The sequence below is a fragment of the Carassius carassius genome, chromosome 16 (assembly GCF_963082965.1).
Source record: "Carassius carassius chromosome 16, fCarCar2.1, whole genome shotgun sequence".
Taxonomy (NCBI): Eukaryota; Metazoa; Chordata; class Actinopteri; order Cypriniformes; family Cyprinidae; genus Carassius; species Carassius carassius.
The window spans coordinates 33,410,745-33,432,280 of NC_081770.1; the positions used below are offsets into that span (position 1 = coordinate 33,410,745).

Consider the following 21,536-nt stretch of genomic DNA (forward strand, 5'->3'; position numbering starts at 1 on the left):
TAGCAGGTTGGCTTAAACACACATCATTATTTCAGGATGAGCAGCTTTATTCACTTCCACACAAGCGCAGTGAGACATTATCACCACTGCTTCCTCCCTATTCATCATGTGTGATACCTTCACATTGAAAAGGAAAAGTTGCATTTGATTTGCTTTTATTTACAACAAGGTAAAAAGGAGTTTTTATTAAACATCTTCCTGTGAATGGAGACACCATCTCAACTTCACAGTATGTAACTCTATATGCTGAGATAGTTTCCGTCTACTGTATGCAGTGCTGGAAGGAATATCTCTCGCTCCAAACTCTTTCATCTAGTTCTCATCCCTCCATCCCTCCCTTTTCACAGGAATCTGTTTCTCGGCTGCCAACAAAGCTGAGGCACACCTTTTTTTCCATTTCATCACAAATCAGTTTTCGGGAATAAAAAAAGAAAGCACATTTGGAAATCATTTAAGTACAGAGTGAGAGTGGCGGCCCGTGTGACAGGACAGAGCAAGCAACATGCAAAACATGATACAGAACGCCCCACGTACGACTTTAAAAGCCTTCAGATCTGCTGGCTGGGAGGCTTTTTTCATTAAATCAGCATTTGACCCCCTCAGAAATACCAGTTAAACCTCATTCAGGGCCTCTGATCAACAGACAGACTGCGTTACGTGCTGTTATCCAGAAATGGAAGATAGCCTTCATGTCATATACACATACTTTAATTACTAAATGAAACACTTTGTTACTTGGTCTAAAACAACTCGTTTTTTTATGATACCGAGCCTAAAATAACATAAAACTAAATAACCAGATTCAAATACTGTATATTCTGAATGCAGCCTGATTTTATGAGAAAACCTATTTTAATGCGGATTCGCATGAATTTGTATGATTTGATTTGTGCAGAAATATAACATTTTTAGAAAAACACTTAAGCATGCCAGTCCCTCCCTAAACCTAACACTCAGTTTGGCATAAACCGAAAACATACAAATGTACAAATTTATACTAATTCAGTAAAACATAGCAAATGTAACTAATAACTGCCTTGAGTCTGTGGCTTTTCGAAATCGACACCTATACATTAATTTACTATTCCTTACAATTAGTGTTGTTTTTGGCGACCTTCTAGTTTTAGTCTAGTCTTAGTGTGAAGCTGTCATTTTAGTTTTTATTAGATTTAGTCACGTTCATACTCTTTTTAGTCTAGTCAAGTTTCAGTCAACTAAAAGTCTGAGCGTTTTAGTCTCATTTTAGTCAGAATTATCCATGACTATTTTCGTTTAGTTTTAGTCAATGAACACCGATAACACTTAGTCTAGTTTTAGTCAATGAAAATTGGATTTTAGTCAGTCAATATAGTATAAGTACCTAGCAGTATAGACAGTATAGTATATTTATTTTAGCCAAACACATTTCAAACAAGGTTATCTTATTGTATTATTGTTACCTTGTAGACTCAAGAATACATCCATTCCAGACACTGACGATGCTCTGACTTGAATTTACAACATTTATTTTTTCCATAAGTACACACATCGGTCATTTCTCTGTGTCAGACTTAACTTGTGTTTGTTGTCGTTTTCTAAATAGTGAGGCTCGAGGAAGTGACATCGCCTTTTTATTTTGTAAACCCCATTTAGTCACGTTTTTATTCGTCAACAATATTGCATTATACATTTAATTACAGTCATCGTCACATGACCAGCATTTACGTTGCGTCTCGTCTCGTTTTCGTCACATGATAAAGGTTCGTTGACGACGATATTTAGTCATAATTTTCGTTGACGAAAGCAACACTACTTTCAATACTGCACTAATATAATCCACTTGAATTCAGAACTTTTTTTGAGTGCTGTGGACTCCATCCTCTGTTGGGATGTGGGAATTTATTTGAAGCGACCCTCACGGTGCATGGGTGCTCTCTAGCTGCTAGCCATTGAGTCTGCATGAGAAGACAACTACATCTTGAGTTTGCGATTACTAATGAATTTGTTCGATTTGATTTGAAAAACCAAAACACTTATTCTTATAAAAAGAATAAGTATGAAGGTCAACCCCTAAATCCAACCCTCTTTGGGGTGTAAACAAATCACACAAAAACATACAAATGAGTTCATATGAATTGTTAACAATTGCCATGAGACTAGTGCAAAATGACTTGCCATGGGACTTTTCAAAATCCTCCCCTATATACTCATTTACTATTCTCAACTAATATAGTCCACTTGAATTTTACATTTTTTAATTAAGTTTCTGAAATTTTATATTTCGGAATTGATTCATACAAAAACTAATTTTAGAAGAAGAAACAAAAAAAAACAAGCATGAAGTTTAACAATAACCTCCATTGTTGCATAAAAAAACTATGAAAATGCACAATTGAGATAAATGAGATAATGAGATAAATTCATTCTAAATTGGCAAAATCTGAAAAAGTAAATAATTGCCATGAGACTGGGATATAATGACTTTGCATGAGACTTTTCAAAATTGTCCCCTAAATGCTCATTTACAATTCTCAACTAATATAGTCCACTTAAATTAGAAATTTGAGAATTCAGAAAATGTGGACAGTGGACACCATCTTTTAGAAATGTGGGAATTTATTTGAGGCGACTGTGGGTGCAGTCTTCCGTTGAGATGGGGTTATTTATTTGATGTGACCCTCACTGAGCACATTGGTATCCACTGAGTGTACAGTATATCGGTTGAACACTCATTACTGTGGTGCACTCAGTTATGCCCACTATGGTTTCGGATACCGCTACTAATGGCTGTTGACTTCAAATAGTGCACTAAATAAGAGTAACTTATGTTTTTGGTAAAGCATGCGTGTTGCAAAAACGTTGTGGGTATAAGACTATAGAAGTTTGTTTAAATTTCTAACCATTAACACACACATCTAAATGCAAAAGAAAAGAACTGCATTTTATCATACTTGAGGTCAACTATTATTCGTTTATTAAACTCCATGAAGTTAATCCCAATTCCACATCAGAGGTGTGATATTAGATGTCTGTGTGAATGTCACGGGCCGTCGAGCATTGGAGTTACACAGGTCAAGCACCTGTAGCAAAGCTCTTTCCTAGCTAATTGAAAACAGCTCAAGAGAGCATGTGTGTTTTCATGAGTAATGGGGAATGTGGACGGCTGGGAGGGACGGCTTTCACACTCACCGAGGTTGGGTTGAGAGAGGGCCATGGAGCGCTGCTGTATGTTGCCGTTGTTGGAGGCTTGATTGTGCAGACCCATCTGGTTTATTGAGGGTGTCATGGTCTTCCTGGGGTCATGCCAAGTAGTGATCTTCTCAACGTGACTGCACAAGAATGAAAACAAAATGTTCACATTAAACACACTGAAGAAGAAAACCTGTTTTTCTTTAGGTCAAGTAAACCAGAACTTGTTTTTCTTGTATTCTAGGAACACAGTGGTGATTTAGCTCATCGGACACTTCAGCCTGGTCTCAGCCCTTTACTCCAAAACCCATTTAAAACCCAACTGTCTCTCAGAGGACACATTTAGATTTCTTGGCCATGTCTAACTACAGTGGTGTCATTGTTGGAGAAGAACGACGGAAATGACATGGTGATGGGAAAAACATGGAATGGGAAGAATCAATTTTATCAATGCTTTTGCTTTTTTTTTTTGCAAAGTTTCCCCCCAAAAAACACTCAAAAAGTTTTACCATGAAATTTGTCTGATACAAAATAAATAAATAAAAATTCTAAGCATGAAGGTTAACCCCTAAACTTAACCCTCAGTGGGTTTAAACAGATCATACAACAATGTATACACCAAAATAATGAATTCACAGGAACCCACCAAAACTTAAATCGGTTATTAAAATGTCATGAGACTGAATGTATCAGAAATCACCCTCTATGCCCAAATTCACTATACATTTCCCTACAAACATTTTGAGCCCAAGTAAACACAAAGTTCCTTCACTGAACACAAAGGTTTTGTGGGGGGACACAAAAGTTGTGATGCAAGATTCTGCCCTAAATCATTCAACTCAAGCCCATGCTGGACTCAACACAACCTTTCGACCTGCAGTTCTAACCACAGAGCTTTAAACGTTCTGAATGAACAATCACTGCGCTACGTGGATCAAGTAACAGATGTACTGGTGTTTTCAGTGTCATCTCCACTCCTCCACCCTGAGTGAACCCTTCAAAACTGCAGCTACGTGAAATTCTGGCTTCTCTGCATTTTTTCATGCAAGGCCACGAGCGTCAGACTGGCGGTTGCTAAATGACAATCTCAGTGTCCCTCAATCAGTAGACCAGTTTAGCTTAGGGGTGCTTAAACCATTTCCTGGAGATATGACTTCCACTTGAGATTAGTCTCAACCTTGAAGAGCAGGTTCAGGTGTGTTTCGCTAGAGCTGGAACTGAACTCTGCAGGAAAGTACATCTACAGGACTGTAGCATACAGTAATGATGAATGAACACAAGCCTTGTACAAGCACTGGTGAAGCTCCAAAATTTGGTTGCCAGTAGACATATTTATTTACAGTCGATCACCTGCAAAGCTAAAGGGGTGGTCATATTTTGTTCCATTTACTTTCATTTATACACATGCTAAATTTCCCATTCAACTTTGTATGAAAGATGGGCGAACTAAGACCTGCAAATTAATATGATATGAATATGCCTGACCAATAGAAGATCGATACATCGAATTGTGATATCTTTGCTAAATTAAATGAACCCAACCTTTAAATACAGGAAATTTGAGTATTGGTTTCCATTTATATTTATTTTTATCATTCTTAAGGTGCAGTTTTATCAGTGAAATGTGGTGAAATTTTGTGGCTAAAAAAGGTCAATGTTCCTTTGTCAATTGTATAGTGATGCATGAAGCTCCACTTACACAAGAGTCACTTTCAAACCAAGCAGATTTCTTTTGGTAAATGCAGTGAATTTGCATGACCAACTTGAACCATTTCTGACAAGCTTAAAATAGTACATAAATTGTGTGAAGTCAACAATCAAAAAAGCACATTAATTCTAACCAATCAATATCTGGGTTTAAAGAAGATCAAGTCCAATAAACGTATCAACTTGGCTGATTAGATTCTTTACAGGGTTTAAGTTGTAAACTAAAATATATGACACTAAACTTCACCTTCTTGTTTGTACACAAACTGGTCTGAACAGAAAATCATATGGCTGTTAGTGACCAAATGAGTCACAAAATACACAAAAGCATCAATCAGAGAGTGACTCACTCAAACTATTCACACTCCTCTGGGAAGATTATCTACTTCCTGCTGATCTCAGGCCTGCACAGTGGCAGAACAGGAAGCCATGCCTCCCACACCAGACCTCCCCGGTGCGTGTTTTGAGAAACTATCTCTGTCTATTTAATAAAATGTTTCTCAATTTTTCCTGTTTTAATTTCCAAGAATTCTGTATTTCTTCATAAGATCCTAAAATATAATATTGTTAAAATAACATGTAAATGTTACGTTTTTTTTAGTTTACGCTGTAAACCTGACCACCGGTTTCTAACTTTGCAGTTTAAGAGACTCCAGCTTTGTGAAATGCATCAACATTGGGGTTAATAAACACAGTCAGGATGCTAGCAATCTGAGCGGTTTAGTTTACGAAAGTCGGACAGGAGAGGGAAGGAAGTGGCCCTTGGGGGTATTTGGGTTCTGGGTGGGGCAGCTGTCCTGCACCTGTGGGTTGGGCTTCCTAAATTTGAGGCCCATCTTCCCATGCATTAAAGCCAATATGTGCAGTGGAACAGCTGTTTAGCAGCCTAATGTTAAAGCAAACAACAATTAACTAGTGGCACAATTTTGCTTTCTCTCATTTTACACATTTCCTATAATTATCAGGACTAGAGGCATAGTGGCAAAGGCATAGCCTTTTTTGTCTGATTAAAGTGTCATATTTATCACTTTTACAGCTTTATAATTTTCTCTCTTAATGTTAGTCAAGGTTCTGTTCAACAAAACAGCTGTACTTTTCTTTTGACCATTTTCCAGCCTCTCTTTGAACCTTTCGGTCCTTCATAAATGAAAATTGATAAAAAGCTTTTTATGCAAATCTCTGTTTACTTGTGATGTTGTCACAAGTAAAAGTGGGCAGTACTAGGTTAATAAGCTCATGGTTATAAGTTGTTGGCAAAGGTAAGTTTTTGAGACATGATTTTATGTCCACATCAGGGATTCTCAACTCCGGCCCTTTCCTGCAGTGTTTAGATCCAACTTTTATGAAACACACCTGGACAAGGTAATCAAAGTCTTCAGAATTTCTAGAAAGGTACAGGCAGGCAAATGTGATCAAGGTGGAAGCTAAACTCTGCAGAAACCCCAGGTCTACAGTACATAGTAAAACAGACTCTTAATACTTTAAAGATGAGTTAAAAAATCATGTTGTCCTCTTAAAGAAAGAGTACTTTCATTTCTTAATTTAAAACGGCAATATTAAACCATATCAATCATAACCCATTACTTTGACAATATTAACATCCCGGACGAGCCCCCAATTTTTACCTTTCCAAATCCAATCTAGGACTGAAAGGTGGGGTTTATAGTTTTTTGGAAATGCGTTTCTGCACTGGTTTGAAAAAACTAAAGCAGAGATTAGGAGGCACGGGGGGCTGACGCTTGGGTCTCGCATGGCCATGTTTGGGTACAAGCCACATGCTGTTTGCAAAGGAAACACACACACACATCTCAAAGAAACAATGGCTTGGTGGTGGATGAGAGGTTACACACAGGCTGAATCAACACTCACAGTAGCCAGATGGACACAACAACTCTGAGCTGAGCTTCCCACTCTTCCTGTTAGTGTTCTAGCTGTGGAAAATAACACACACACACAAACACACACGTTTGTTTTTGTGAAAAGTGGGGACATGCCATAGGCATAATTGTTTTTATACTGTACAAAGTCTATATTCTATGGCCCTACACAAACCCTACACCTAACCCTAACCCGCACAGGAAACTTTGTGCATTTTTACTTTCTCAAAAAAACTCATTCTGTATGATTTATAAGCGTTTTGAAAATGGGGACATGGGTTATGTCCTCATAAGTCACCCTCTCCTTGTAATACCTGTGTCATACCCATGTCATTATACAGAGTTGTGTCCTGATATGTCACAAAAACATGCACGCACACACACACACACACACACACACACACACTTTCTAATACAGTCTCAGCGTTTGTCATGGGGCACATTCATGTCAACAGACACACTTACAACACATAAGTGAGTGAATCTCTCATTCACCATTTAAAATCATCCCCTGGTAGCCTGTGTGTTGCCTGCAGAGCACATTCTATAAATAACTTATTTCTTTCATTATGGCTTCAACACAATATACATTTGCTTCAGTATTCTATATCTGTATTCTAGTCTACTCTAACTAAAACAAAGAAGTCAGAAATCAGTTTCGGCCCATATTTACAGTACATTGGAAATTTACAGTCTTTGTTTTCCACAAAAATGAAGCTAAAATATTGATGACTCATGTTAAACAACAGATTTTACCCAATCAGGTGCTAAAATGAGAATGTCCCTCCCCCAATACCATCTGCAACTGACTAGAGAGCAGCAAATCTGGCTGCGATGTAACCAAAGCCTATTAATTACTAAAAAATAAAATACAATCAGGGATGGGATGTCTGATATGTCCCAATTTCCAGGTTGAAAAAATATCAAAGTCTACACAGATTCATCTTGTATGTTGTTCTAATTATAGAGCAGGCAGTGGCAGAGCAGAAGCATCTGAAGGCACCTTTCACCCGCAAGCGTGTTCAGAGTCCAGCAAGAAAACTCCAGGAATGTGAGTCTGTCTGTAGCCATAGAGATTTCAACAAACTCCAGACGGAGCTGGCACACACACACACACACACACACACACATGATGGCACACAAGCAACACACACTTACTTAGGAAAACAAGTGTTAAACATCTATAAGATCAGAGATGAGTGTTGACTTGTTAGAAATACAGTAGGTGTAAGTCAATAATTTAGTCTAACATTTTACTATTATTCTACACATCATTCTAGCAATAATATGCAAGTGCTATGACAAGCCTTGGTTAGCCTAGCAAGGTTTATATATATATAAAGAGGCCTAAGAAAACAAGCAGTTAGAAAAAAAAATAGAGAGTGCAAGTGTAAAAAGGGTCAAGTCAACAAATAGATCAAATATAATTAGAACAGAGAGTGTTAGAGTTAGAGGGTCAAATAAAGATGGAAGAGATGTTTTTTAGCATCAGTATTCCAGTCTTCAGTGTCACACGATCCTTCAGAAATCATTCTTATATGCTGATTTGCTGCTAAAGACACATTTCTTGTTATTATCAATGCTGAAAATGGTTGTGCTGCTTAATTTTTTAGAGGAAAGCATTATGCATTTTTTTTATTTCAGGAAATAAAGAAAAGCATTTACTTGAAATAGACATAGAACAATAACATTATACATGTCTTATACTGTTAATTTTGATCAATTTAATGCATGCTTGCAGAATAAAAGTATTGATTAACTTAAAAAAATTACAGTATATATTATTGATTAATGCAATATTTAATATTGCATTTGTATATTATTGTTATATATATATATATATATATATATATATATATATATATATATAATATTATATATTATTATTATTTCAATATAATATAATAATAAAATCATATTGTGAATATCATGATGATTTTAATGTACTTTTTAATTAGCAATTAAGTTTCCAACAGAGCAGACAATTTGTTCACTTCAGCCTAATTTAAATGTTTTTTTTCACATTACATTGATGAAATTCTTTCAGATTGTAGTAAGCTATTTTTCTTTTGATTTTGACTCGAAGGCGGCCTTTCCTTACAGTTACAATGGGATTCATCAATGAAAAAAAAAATTTTAATGCATTGTTTTAACTTTTTGAATGCAAACCAGAATCAAAAAGCTCCACAGGATCAAGAGAGTATTTCTTCTGCACAAAACACTGAAGCACTCATGCTAAAACAGACGGTAACTTGTTCATGTCTGGGCTGACTCGGGGACATCCTCCCCACTGAAAACCGCCCTGTCTGCAGGGTGACAGCAGCCCAGCATGGCTCAGGGACTCTCTCCACCCAGCTGTGCTAATTGAAAACAGGAACAAAAGAAAAGGATCCACTTTCCCAATTACTCTGGGCTCGGGTTACCGGGGAATTCCTGCACATCCAGCACAAAGGCGACTCCTCCTCAGAAGAGAAAAGAAATTGGTGACGGAGGGCCTGTCCGAAAGACGGATCACCAGAGGTCAGATTTAGATGGGGGGATCAGCTGGATATTGTGGAATCAGAAGTATTCAATTGAATGTGATAATGTGAGGGAGGGGTGCGCAGGAAATGGAATGCGCTACTAATTATAGTCATCCAGATCACTGCCGCTGAGGCCTGACATATTTTGTGGAAATGGGGCAAGTTGTGGCTTGTGTTTGCAGGCCTGGTCAGTGTGAAGACAACCTGCTACTCGCAAGTGGTTGGGAAAGCTACTAGCAGTTTAACTACAGTCAAGCGATTTGGCACACTTAATTACTGTACGAAGCGATTTATAGATAGTTTGAATAGAGATTGTTTCAAAGAAAGTTCAGAAACAGTGGTTATATCTTAAAATTCATCAATTAATACATTTCAATTTAAAAATTCGATTTCAGATGTAAAGGAGAAAGTAGAAAGTTAATGACTATTATATACTGTAAAAATTTAAGTAAAGCTATTTAAGTGGGACAATATATTTTAAATACATAATTATGAGATGATAATCTTTTTTTGCAGTCTGAGCATTTTTAAGCTATTACACATTTATTACACACTTATCACATGCTATTTAGACATGAAATATTATTTATTTATTTTTACCTGTATATCATCCTAAAGTTTGCACTCCGACCAAAACAAAACTTGGCAATTGACCAAGCAGAATCAATATTTTCATCTGACAATGGATGGTGGGACACGTAGAAAACATTGTTTTTGCAATTCCATTATGTGATGCTTAGAAATAACTAACTTCATGAGTAGCATCACTAGATTTAGTTAGTTACTGCCCTAACACTAAAAACCCTCAATCAATTGATCTGTTTCTCAAGAATAGGATTTGAATACCACAAAGTTTCAAGTACTTACACGAGCCATAGGTTCGAAAGGCAAAAGAAAGTCTATGCTAAGTAGATGCTGTGTTTATAAAAATGCTGTTTAAGAGGGACAATAAAAAAAATGAATCATACAGTAAGATCTCTTTTGTAATCTGACAAGTAGTTCGCTATTACATGTTTATTACACAGTTATTACATGTTACAGCAACATGAAATACTATGTTTAAATGGTATATTCTATTTTTATATGGTATCTTAAAGCTTCCACTTAGACAAAATAATAATAATTATTATTATAAATAAATAATTTTAAAAAAATCACAATTGGCCTGGCAATTGACCGAGCACAATCAAGTTTTCCAAAAAGTCATGCAATAAAGTGATAATTGATGGGTAATTACAAAACAAAAAACAAAAACAAATTACACTGACGCTAATTGTGGGGAGTTTTGGGTGCAATATGGCTCTATATTGAAGGAAAAATATTTTGATTTAGTTAATAATATCAGATTATATTTATTTTGAACAATCAGTGCGGTATACAATACAGTACAGAGGGTATTAGTTGTTTCTTAGCAGCTTGACATATGACAGCGTATATCTGCTAGTTGATTCCCTCAGAGTTGTAAACAGTGTGACAGTAGCCCCTTTCACACTGTACGTCGTACCCAGCATATTGCCGGAACATTGCCGAGTCGCCTTCTGTGTGAAAGCAACCACGTCCCGGGATTGATTCTGGCACTGAACCCGGGTCGGGGACCTAGTAACAATGCCGGGTTCAACCTGGGACGAGCGCTGTGTGAACAAAAGCCAGATCTAATGGCGTGTCGAAGTGATGACGCGCGACTCTTTTACCGGCTGTTTTGAAGGAAGATCAACGTTCGCGACGAAGAAATATGTACAAACTGAAGCAGAGATCAGTTTGTTCCTCACTTTCCGCGCTGACGCCGAGATCGTTCGCCAGCTTCAGTTAAAGTATAACGTGCCTAACGTTTTCGACTCATACATTACACGTCAAGACCTGATGTCACGTGTCGTTACGGGATCTTTACGGGTTGTGTGTGAAAGCACGCACATATCCCGGGTCATCACTGGCAGTGTGAAAGTGCAAAATCTAGTGACCCGGGAACAATTGCCGGAACACTTTACCCGTGTATTTACCGGAATGGCAGTGTGAAAGGGGCTTGTGTGGCTTGAGCATCAGGCCAACTCAATCACAGGTGTGGGTTTAGGGTGGGACCATGTTTTCCTCTGACGGCACTCAAAAAACCTGTTTCAAAACAGGAAGTGTCTTCGTAATTCCGCTAAATGGTGCTTGAGAAATGACAACATTATGCTAGTAGTGTCACTTAGTTAGTTATTACCATAAAACGAAATCATCACAAAGTCTCAAGCGCCAACATGAACCATTGGATTGAAAGACAAGGGACAGTCCACGCTAAATAGCTGCTGTGTTGGTGTGGAAACAGACTCCAAAAATACTTATTCAGCAAGTGGAAAACTGAAGCAGTCCTGCATCAGATCTTCCTCAGCTGTTGTGAAGGACTTTGGGCGGCTCGTCGTGTTACTGGTTCGGACAACTGGCCCATGAGTGTGGGAGTCATCCGCCCTGCAGCTGCTATTGGGTGGGCTAACTTTAGACCTGGCAGGGATTTACTGGCTCTGGTCACCCACACCAACGTTTAGCGAGCCAAATGATCAAGTATACATGTAGAAAACAATAGTATATTGTATATATGTATATAAATAATTAATTATATATTTTATATATATATTATAAACTTTTATTTTATTATTTTGGTGGATGCGATTAATCACGATTAATCGTTTGACAGCACTAATATATATATATATATGGTCATACTGTGGGCTGGAGGAGCTATGGCTCAAAGTGAGGGTCTGAACACAGAGATCATGACAGTAAGTCAGTGATTCGTGTCTACTGCCTTTTCCCCTCAGAGACAAAGCAAAGCCTTATGGGAAGTTTGGGAGGTGCTGCTTGACCCTTAGCACAATTGAGAGGTCTGTATCTTTGTTCTGCTACACTATTATGAGTTAAATGGCTGTTTAAAAGTTAAATATGTAACTGGAAGATTCAGTTTCTGGATTACAGGTTTGTCCAGCTCTCCAGATCCGAGCTCTTATGCTGGAGCTGTTGTTGAGACACTGCATGATTTAGGAGGATCTCATTAGGACTTTATTATGCGGCAGTTCTGGACGGCCGCCCAGTATGTTAAATAACTCCAGAAGGACTCTCCCTGACTGCAGACTAACAAGAAGCAAATTGTGCTGCGAAAAAGAATGTACTGATCCGATCTCTTGAGCCTCTCGTGAACCCACAGAACTCATGAATATCACCAGCCTTCAAAGTGCTCATGCATTTAGGAGTATTATTAATTAACTACATACACTATATCGTTAGGGTTAGGGTTTGTTTTAGGGTTACTTGCATGTAATTATGCATAATTTATTGTTTTTATGTAAGTTCATGTATTGGTAAAAATGACACTTTAAAATAAAGTGTAAGCAAAGTTTTTTTGTTTTGTTTTGCGTGAAATGTGATCCAGAAAGAGTTCTTTGTGCGATCCACCCTTTAAGCACTGTTAATGTTTGTAAAGCTCCAGCAGTTCTCACAAACTCTTTCCAGATCACTGCATTGATGAGTTTCCGCGAGTGTGTGTGGGTTACTGGAATGCTGTGTTAAAATCAGTCCCAGTGTCACCCTGACAACACCCCGTCCCCCGTCAGCCGTTCCCAAATCACACATTAACATACAAACACTGTTAATGGTTAACTCCATTTTCTGTTGTGTTTGTTACATATTGCTAAGGACAATATTACTTGTTTAATTTTGTCACTGTATAACTGTGCTCTAGGTCACTGTACAGCTCCAGTGGGAGATAATGTGATGCATTTTCAAAAAAAATGGAAATATTCCATATTCAGGGTCACATATATTCTGTAAACAAAAACTTTTATTTTGGATGCGATTAATCAGGATTAATCATTTGACGGCACAAAAATAACCTAACATAGCACATCAGTAACACTGAGCATGTTGGAATGCTGGCAATTTTGTGCGAAAGCGCCACCTATCAAAATATTCCCAGCAGCTGGAAACATTAAAATCAAGTCAGTCAAAGGTTAGCGGAGTACCTCAGCAGCAGCGGGCCAAAGGCACGATCACAGCCCCTTTCCATGAGGCTGCCAGGTCTCAGCTGGAAAACGCTGTGCGTGGAAAACAGTCTGTCCCAGCGCCGCTGCCCCATTCCTCCTTTCCCCTCCAAGATAAAGAGCACAATGTCTCATGCTATGTTTATGAGCTGGACGAGGCCGAGACATCAAGGCCGAGAGAATGCGGGCGCTGGGCTCTTTCAAACACCATTTCGCACTATTTTGCTGCCTTAAAAAATATGCATTTCCCCCAAAGACACCAAATGCTTTGATTCTCTGGAAACCCAGAACAGGACTCAACAGTATCTGATAAGTGTGTCCATACGCCATCCGACTGTAAAGCTGGGCCGCCGCGAGATGCCATCAGTCAACTGTGCCACATTCAATGAGGACGCAAAACAAAAACAAAAGAGCGCTTGACACAACCCCCGTCAGCTCATGGTGGCACACAAGCATCTTTCTCTCGTCTCCGAGTAAGTACAAATATAAAGAGTGGACACATATTAGCCTCACGTCTGCGGGACAAAGCGCTCATTGTGAATAATCCTACAGGAGACATGGGAATGAACTCTGGCTCTCTCACACACAGACCCCACTACTTTCCTTTCCATTGGCTGCTCTCTCGCTCGCTCAATTAATGCACTCGACTCCACTTTGCTGAAAAACACAATGATATTTTTCCCATTTCTGTTATTTTCTGTGCTTCTTTTAAAAAGGGTTACTTTACACGGTTATTAACAAATAAGGCATTTGACAGTTTATTTTGTTACTCTCATTTTCAAAGACATAATCTTATTTAATGTGAAAAACTAGCCGGGATTCCATGCAAAGTTGCGAATTTAACTTGCACACAAAACTTGCATATTGGGAAAAAAAATCGCGAATAAGCACCGCTTCCATCCAACGAGTCAAAGAGTACAAAATCGTAACTTCCTGATTTAACTGGCACTTCAATAGTTCACGCTTACATATAATTAGCTGAGGTATGGAATGCGTATTTGGCGTGCTGTCCGGGGAAGGGCTCCGAGCTCGGGAATGGCCCGAACCTAGAGTAACCCCCCTTCCCCGTCTATTTATAAAGTGAACTTGAAGTGAGGAGATGGGGTGGAGGAGGGATGCTGATAAACCGTCAATGGATAGAGGTAAGTCAGCGATATTTATACTATGGGATTGATTACTTGATTATGGTCCACCTGTGTTGATTAGGCTAAGTATCTGACGTGCTCCTCCCGAATCTTATTAATAAAATTACATTAAATATCTCTAAGAAAAGTTGGAAAAGCCACTGAATATAATAATTTTCATATACGATAAATGACTTCAGAGCGAACAGACCAAACACAATAAAATGGCGTCAATGCTTTCGTAAGTGGATGCTTTTGCAAAATTATATTAGTCACTATTCATGTGATACACAGCTGTATTTTCAGCATCATTACTCCAGTCTTCAGTGTCACATGATCTTCAGAAATCATGAAAATATGATGATTTGCTGCTAAAGAAACATTTCTGGTTATTATCAATGTTGAAAACAATTGTGCTGCTTCATATATTGTACAAACCATGATTTTTCTTCTTGATGAATAGAAAGTTCAGCATGTGTAGAGTCTAGTGTAAAAGAGAATTGTTTTGTAACATTACAAAAACTCGATGCATCCTTGATTAATAAATGTATTAATTCCTTAAAAGAAAAATCTAAATCTTACAAAATCTTAGATCATAAACTTGAATGACAGTATATACATAAAACAGTTTATAAAATGAATAGTTCCGGTCCTTGATTCTGATTGGTTGAGCCGCTTTCAAAGCTGTTGTAAATTACTCTATAAACACACACCTTTGTTTACTTCTGTGTGTTGCTCGACAACCACTTTGTTGGAATCACAACTGAGTTTGAAGAACATTGTTTGGTGGAAGAATAATATTGTTATTAATATCATTGCACTTTATTTGCTTTCTTTTATTTTGCGAAAACTTACTACGTATATGGAATAACCGTTTTATAAAAGCAATAATCCTCAGGAAAGCAGTGGTTTACATGGCTTACTCTGCTTCGCATCATTCCTAACAATGCCCCTTAGCTATTATAAAATCACTGTAAACCACGGCTTCTTATTGCTTTAATAGTCAAAACGATTTATCTTAAACACTAAAACAGCACTGCAGCACTACAAGCTTTCCAATCTGCAAAAGAGCTGCTTTGATATGTGTACTTTATTTGCACTTTTTAATGAATTTGTCAAACATATTCACTAACTATTCTGAACAGACCTTTTGGAGGCAATGATAAAAATGCTAATTTGTCTGTGAAATCGATCTGTTTGTTTATACGGAAACCATAAATGATGAAAAAAAATTGTAGGAAAGGACGATTCTCAGAATACCAAATTATGCCTCATTTATGAAACAGCAATAGGTGTTGCCATAAATCTCCAAATCTATCTCTAGTTAAGGAGTTAATTACAATCAGACGAGCAGTAATGAGTGATGGGGCTGTCAGAGCGGCGCTCACATGAGCCAAAACTGAACACACCTGAGACAGACGACAATGAGCACCGCTCCAGGGGGTTACTGAGGCCTGGGATAATGGGGAAGATTTTGGTTGGGTTTGGCTCAGGTGTCTCTGTGCCTGTAGGGGTAATCTGTTCAGGCATCGCCGGCCCACGGCTCTCAGAAACCTCCAGTGCACAGTTATGTAGCGTTACCTGTTCAACACCTGCTTAACTACACTCACAATGAGTAAGAGACAGATTACATCTGCAGAACAATACACGGTCTGCTAATCACGGCACAGCACATGACACCCAGAGCTAAAGTTAAACCCTTTCAGCTTCAAAACCAGTTACACTAAACTCAACCAGAAGCATTTGTGGTGGGTCGGTTACCACCAAATATTGTACAAATGTACCATTTTATCATCATTTTCTGGGTCATTTTAGGGTTTCTGCTGTAAAGTTGCCAACAACTTACATTAGTAAGCATTTTTCCACACTAAAATCATGTAAAACTTAAGAATGAGCGTCCAACCCTTAAGTGGCGTGTGTGATTCAAATCAAAGACAGGCTACTAAAAAAAATATCTGTTGTGACTTGAGTGCATTCAATAACAAGAGCTGTTTGGGTTTTTTCTCGGACACATCATACAGAAGCACATATGTAGAATATTAAAAGACTTAAACGAAAATAATACAAGCAAAATCATAATGTCCCTTGAAACAGAGGTAGGCCTATACTTTTAAAAAGAAGAGTTGTTATGGAAATAATATATTTTGGAAGTGTATACATAATTGTAAACTGAATGTAATGTTTTCTGATATTAAATTGCATGTTATTAGCAATTAATGAAAATCTGTTTACAATTAAATTAAAATAGTAAAAACTTGCTTAAAACAAAAAAATCTTACTAAAAACTTATTAAGAACTTAGAGTGTACATACTTAAGTAGCACTGTCTTTGAAATATGTTTAAAGTACTTCTGAAAGTACTAATAAGCATTTATGCTGAACTAAAATATAATTTTATTTAGTTCCAATTGCGACTTGTATGTCATGTATTTAAATATATGTGAAATTACACATTTTAAAATGATGAAATTGCAATTTATTACATTGGCAAACTTTAAATGTAAAATTGAATAACTCTAGTTAAAATTATAATCAAGCATTTCTTACATAATACACAAAGCATGAGAAAATATTAAAACATAATGATTTAAAATGTACTTTAAAGTAAAACTTTTAAGGCAGTGTTGCGGAAAGTTAATTAAAAAAGTAATGCATTACAATATCGCGTTACTCCTAAAAAAAGTAACTAATTACATTACTTTGTTACTTTTTATGAAACAATGCACTGCACTTATGCATTACTTTTTGTCACCTGGCCTGTATTTTTTTAATTACAAAGAACAAAAAGTTACATTCGTGGCAACTATAAAGGCCCTTTCACACCAAAAGTGAAATGAGTAATCATCCGGCTGAAGAAAGTGCGCCTGCACCTCACAGTTGGGAGAAGAGTTGAATAAATGTAAAAAAGTAACTTGCTTTACCTGCTTGAAAAAGCAACTCAGATATTTTGTTTTATGCAATGTGTTAGTTTACTAGTTCACTAAAAGTGATGTGATTACCTAACTCACACCACTAGTAATGTGTTACCCCCAACAATGAATTTGACATGATTGCAAAGTGCACTTTTTTTAAAGAATAATAAAGCATTTTAAGAAACAGCCATGATAGTGTCTCTCTTTAAGTAACTAAAGTGGCCTTTTATTTGATTAATATAATATTATTATGACTTCTTTCATGGCTGGTATGCCATCATATTTAAGGTTAGTACATTTTCTCAATTCCCTCTCCATTGGTAGGTGTGCCAAACAGCTTTAACTTTAGACCCTGATGGCACCTGACTCAAGACCAGATTAGAAACTTTGACGGCTGCATGTTAAATGGTCTGTCAAATTCGATTAAACTCAAAGAAAATAACCCCTGGGAAGTCTCTCTCTGCTCTTTAGACGATACAGATTCCTCGGCAGCGGCATAAAGGCATTGGTCTCCTGGAATGTGTATTCTTTGGAGGAGCCACTTGGAGCAAATTTGACTCTTTTCTCTGCTCCTCTTGTCACCCACCTTCGTGCCGGTGACGTGGTGAGTGGAATGCATTGGTGTCTATTGCGTTTCAAAGATCAGACACATGCTAGACCCTTCAGCAGACAGACAGACCATAAGCATCTCGCTTAAGCGACGCCCCCTCTGAATCCAGCAATGCATCGCACGGGACGGGGTGACGCTGCTGTGAATCAGGGGCAGGCCCATGCTGCTGCTGCCCCGGGTCCAGCCAAAAACAAAGGCGACCACACACGTTCCCCCCGTGCTGCTCAATGAGATGCCCCCGCTAGAGGAGCGCCGAAAACAATGCTTCCACATAACTGACTGACACAGACAAAAACACAGTGCAAGGGAGGAGGAGTCTGTCACACAGTCTGTCAACAAGTCTCGAAGGGGGCGTGGTCCTGATAAGCTCTGCCCCCACAACTCAGTGGGCGGTGACTAACACAAAGAACATATTTTCCTACGCAAATGCTTTCCGTACAGTGTAACAGTGATTATAAAACGGTGGTTATAAAAAGACAACAAAACACAAGCAAGCATGGTTGTAATTATAGTGATCATTTTGCCTGGTGGGCAATAAAACAGGGCAAAATTATTCTTATTAACTTATTCACATCCAGAGAACAGAATATTATACAATTGACCACCAACCATAGCAACCAGCCACTAAGTTTTGTTAGAAAACTAAGACTGCAGCTGTAGAATCACATTTGTATTTCTGCATGTTCAATCTATCATTTCTAAGAACATATGTGGTGTCAATGGTGTTTGGTTGGTATCATTAACATCAAACCTTATGACTTCATTGTACTGAACGTGCACAACTCTTAAAAGTATTACTTATAAATCCTATAATATTAATGAAATAAATGGCCACTTAAGACACTTAAGTAGACTTTTTAAAAGCGCCCTCTGTAATAATTTCAAATTAAACATTTTATTCGGTACATTCAAAATAATGTTTTACTAATCTTTTGTTGTGCTTTAAAAAGCACACCTATTTTGTTGAGCTGACTGGCTGACTAAAGCACATTTTTAATTTAAACTTAAGTGTGTTATGTAATATTACAACTAAAGTGAATACACTTTGAATTTTCTAAATTGCAACTCCTTACAAGTTTTAGTTAAAGTCCATAGAAGTTTATAAGAAAAAACTATATTTTAGATAACCAGAAATCCATTACAATTATGAAATTACATAAAAATTTACTTAAGTTTTACGGAAGTGGGTCAACTAATTACTAACAACTATACAGCCTCATTTAATTGTAATTGACATGCAATTAATGATTCAATGTTAATTTTGAAGTATATGATATTTGTGGTAAACACTCTTTTTAAATGTCGTTTTAAATATTGTTTAAATAAGTTTTAAATATTAATTTATTTACATCTGAGGGGATTTTCTTTGGGAAAGCACTGTCAGATAGCAGTTGCCAAAACTGTAAACTAACGTTTTTGGAGGTACGTAATTCTTCTTTTCTTTTTTTCTCATTTGAACCGCTCTTTGAAGTTCGTAATGCATGTTTATTGTTTTTACTTTGCCCAGAGCATTCCTCCTGCCTTTATTCACATGAACGAAAGGAAATGAGCAGCTCCATATCCTGTAGACAGAGCCATCGCTTTCAACTGCTTATTGAAGAGGAGGTGCAGAGAGCAGCAGAGCACATGGAAAATACCTCGCAGAGAGAAACAGAGCACATCCACACCAAAACGATCACAACCAAGAGCTACACAAACTACTCAAATACTCGTTACGAATAATAATTTACAATTCCAATAAAAAAAAAGCTGAATTATTCCATTCTATTTGAAGAAAGTTAGTACTAAACTAAACTAAGCTTTAAATTAGAAGAAAAACAGCATTTTTCATTCAAAACATGTTGAGACAATGATGTCAGAATGTTTATGAGCAGGGTTATTGTAGTTATACAACTAAAATGAGGGAAGAAAAAACATTTGGTTGCTTGAAATAAAAGAGATATAGAAGCTAACTGAAATAAAATAAAATACAGTATATTAAAAAACAAAAACGAAAACGTAAGCTTACTCTTTTCCATGAAACGGCCAGCACAACTTTTCTTATTTTAATTTAGTTTAACTTAATATATATACTAAAACAACTCAAACTGAATAAAAATGTATAAATAATATTTAAAGAAAATAAAAAATAAATAATGCAAAAGCAGCTAAAAATTATTAAAACTTTAAATTAAAAAAATGAAATGAATTAGGGAAAAAAACTAATTCAAAATAATAAATAAAAATGTTAAAGTACTGTGACAGATTTTGAGTGATTGCCAGTGTGTTTTAGGTAATTACTTACTTGCATATATACTTTTAGTTTTTAAATGTCTGATCTCTTAGAAAAGTAATTTTAAAGACTTGGCGTTAAAAGTTTATTAAAATATATATATTTTTTTAAAAGGGAAAGCACTCATGTGGTTCCAAACCTCAAACATGTCTGTCTTTCACAGATCACAAGAGAAGATCTTCTGAAGGATGTTGAGAACCAAACAACACTGGAGCCCATTAACTTCAATTTTGTAGACTAAAAGTACTGAGTTATTAATTTTTTTTTTAATGTTTCACAGATGAAAGGTAGTCATATGGGTTTGGAACAACATGAGGGTGAGTAAATGATAACAGCATTTTAATTTTCAGGTGAACTATCTCTTTAAGTATGAGCAATAGCGATGCCATAGCAAATAAGTCACGACAAATCAGTACGTTAGGTCACTATCAGTAAACTAACAGAGATATGAGGGCCGTGTGCATCAAAACCTCCCATCCTCCCCTGCTAAAGGGTCACAGATGTCTTCCCAGAAGGGGATGTCTGTTGACGGTCAGCAAAACAGTGTCCAAGAGCCAATGAAGAGCTACAAACCTGCTTCATCATTTAAACGCTGTAAAACACTTTGGCATGGAGCTCAGAGGAGCGGCGCGGTAAACAAAGCAGTTGCTGTCCAAACACTTTCATGCTCTATCTGGCATTATTCGCAAACTAAACACATCTGGATGATCGACTGATCGGTGCAGAAGAGTCTAGTTAAGTTAAACTCTTTCTTTGCTCTACTGCCAGACGTACATTAATGAAATCAAAGCCCTGAGTGTAGAGATATGCTCTTATCCACTTGTTAAGACTTTCCATGAAGAAACTCCGCCATCTTGAAGGGGTTATTTGTTTTCAGATGTTTAAAGTGATGGTGTAAGTTAGGACTCGGCTCCACAAAAAAGTTAAATAAACCACTGCAATGAACCCTAAGGGGGCGTTGACAAAGAATACGTTTTTCCATTCCATTGCGCTACTTTTCCATTTATTTTCTATGTAAACATTCTAGACGGATATGTTTGATGTCTTGCGTCTTTTTCAGTGTCTTGCAAATAAGTGGCACTTGACTAGAGTTTAAATCATTTTTATTTACGGTCCATGGTTTGTTGTCAATAGTTGTTTTTTTTAACTACAACTCACACAAATTTCACTTCCAAAACAAGCAAATGTTGTGAAATCTGCATGGGATATCATTAATCTTTATGCAAAATTCAAAATTGTGTAGAATTCTGTTGGAATTACTGAATTTTGGCAACGAAAATTTGCCAAGCATTAGTAAATGCGATTGCACCTCAAAGTCCATAAACGTACTCTTAA

At 37.1% G+C, this 21,536-nt stretch overlaps 1 protein-coding gene across 2 annotated transcripts in view; it reads right to left on the reverse strand.

Moving 5' to 3' along the window:
* The window catches only part of wwtr1 (WW domain containing transcription regulator 1), a 43,484-nt gene that overhangs the window by 14,696 nt on the left and 7,252 nt on the right, over positions 1–21,536 (reverse strand). For both annotated transcript variants that reach the window (XM_059569914.1, XM_059569913.1), the window contains exon 2: positions 3,169–3,308. In XM_059569914.1, the coding sequence (XP_059425897.1) occupies positions 3,169–3,308 (140 nt within the window). The remainder of the gene's footprint in view (positions 1–3,168; positions 3,309–21,536) is intronic.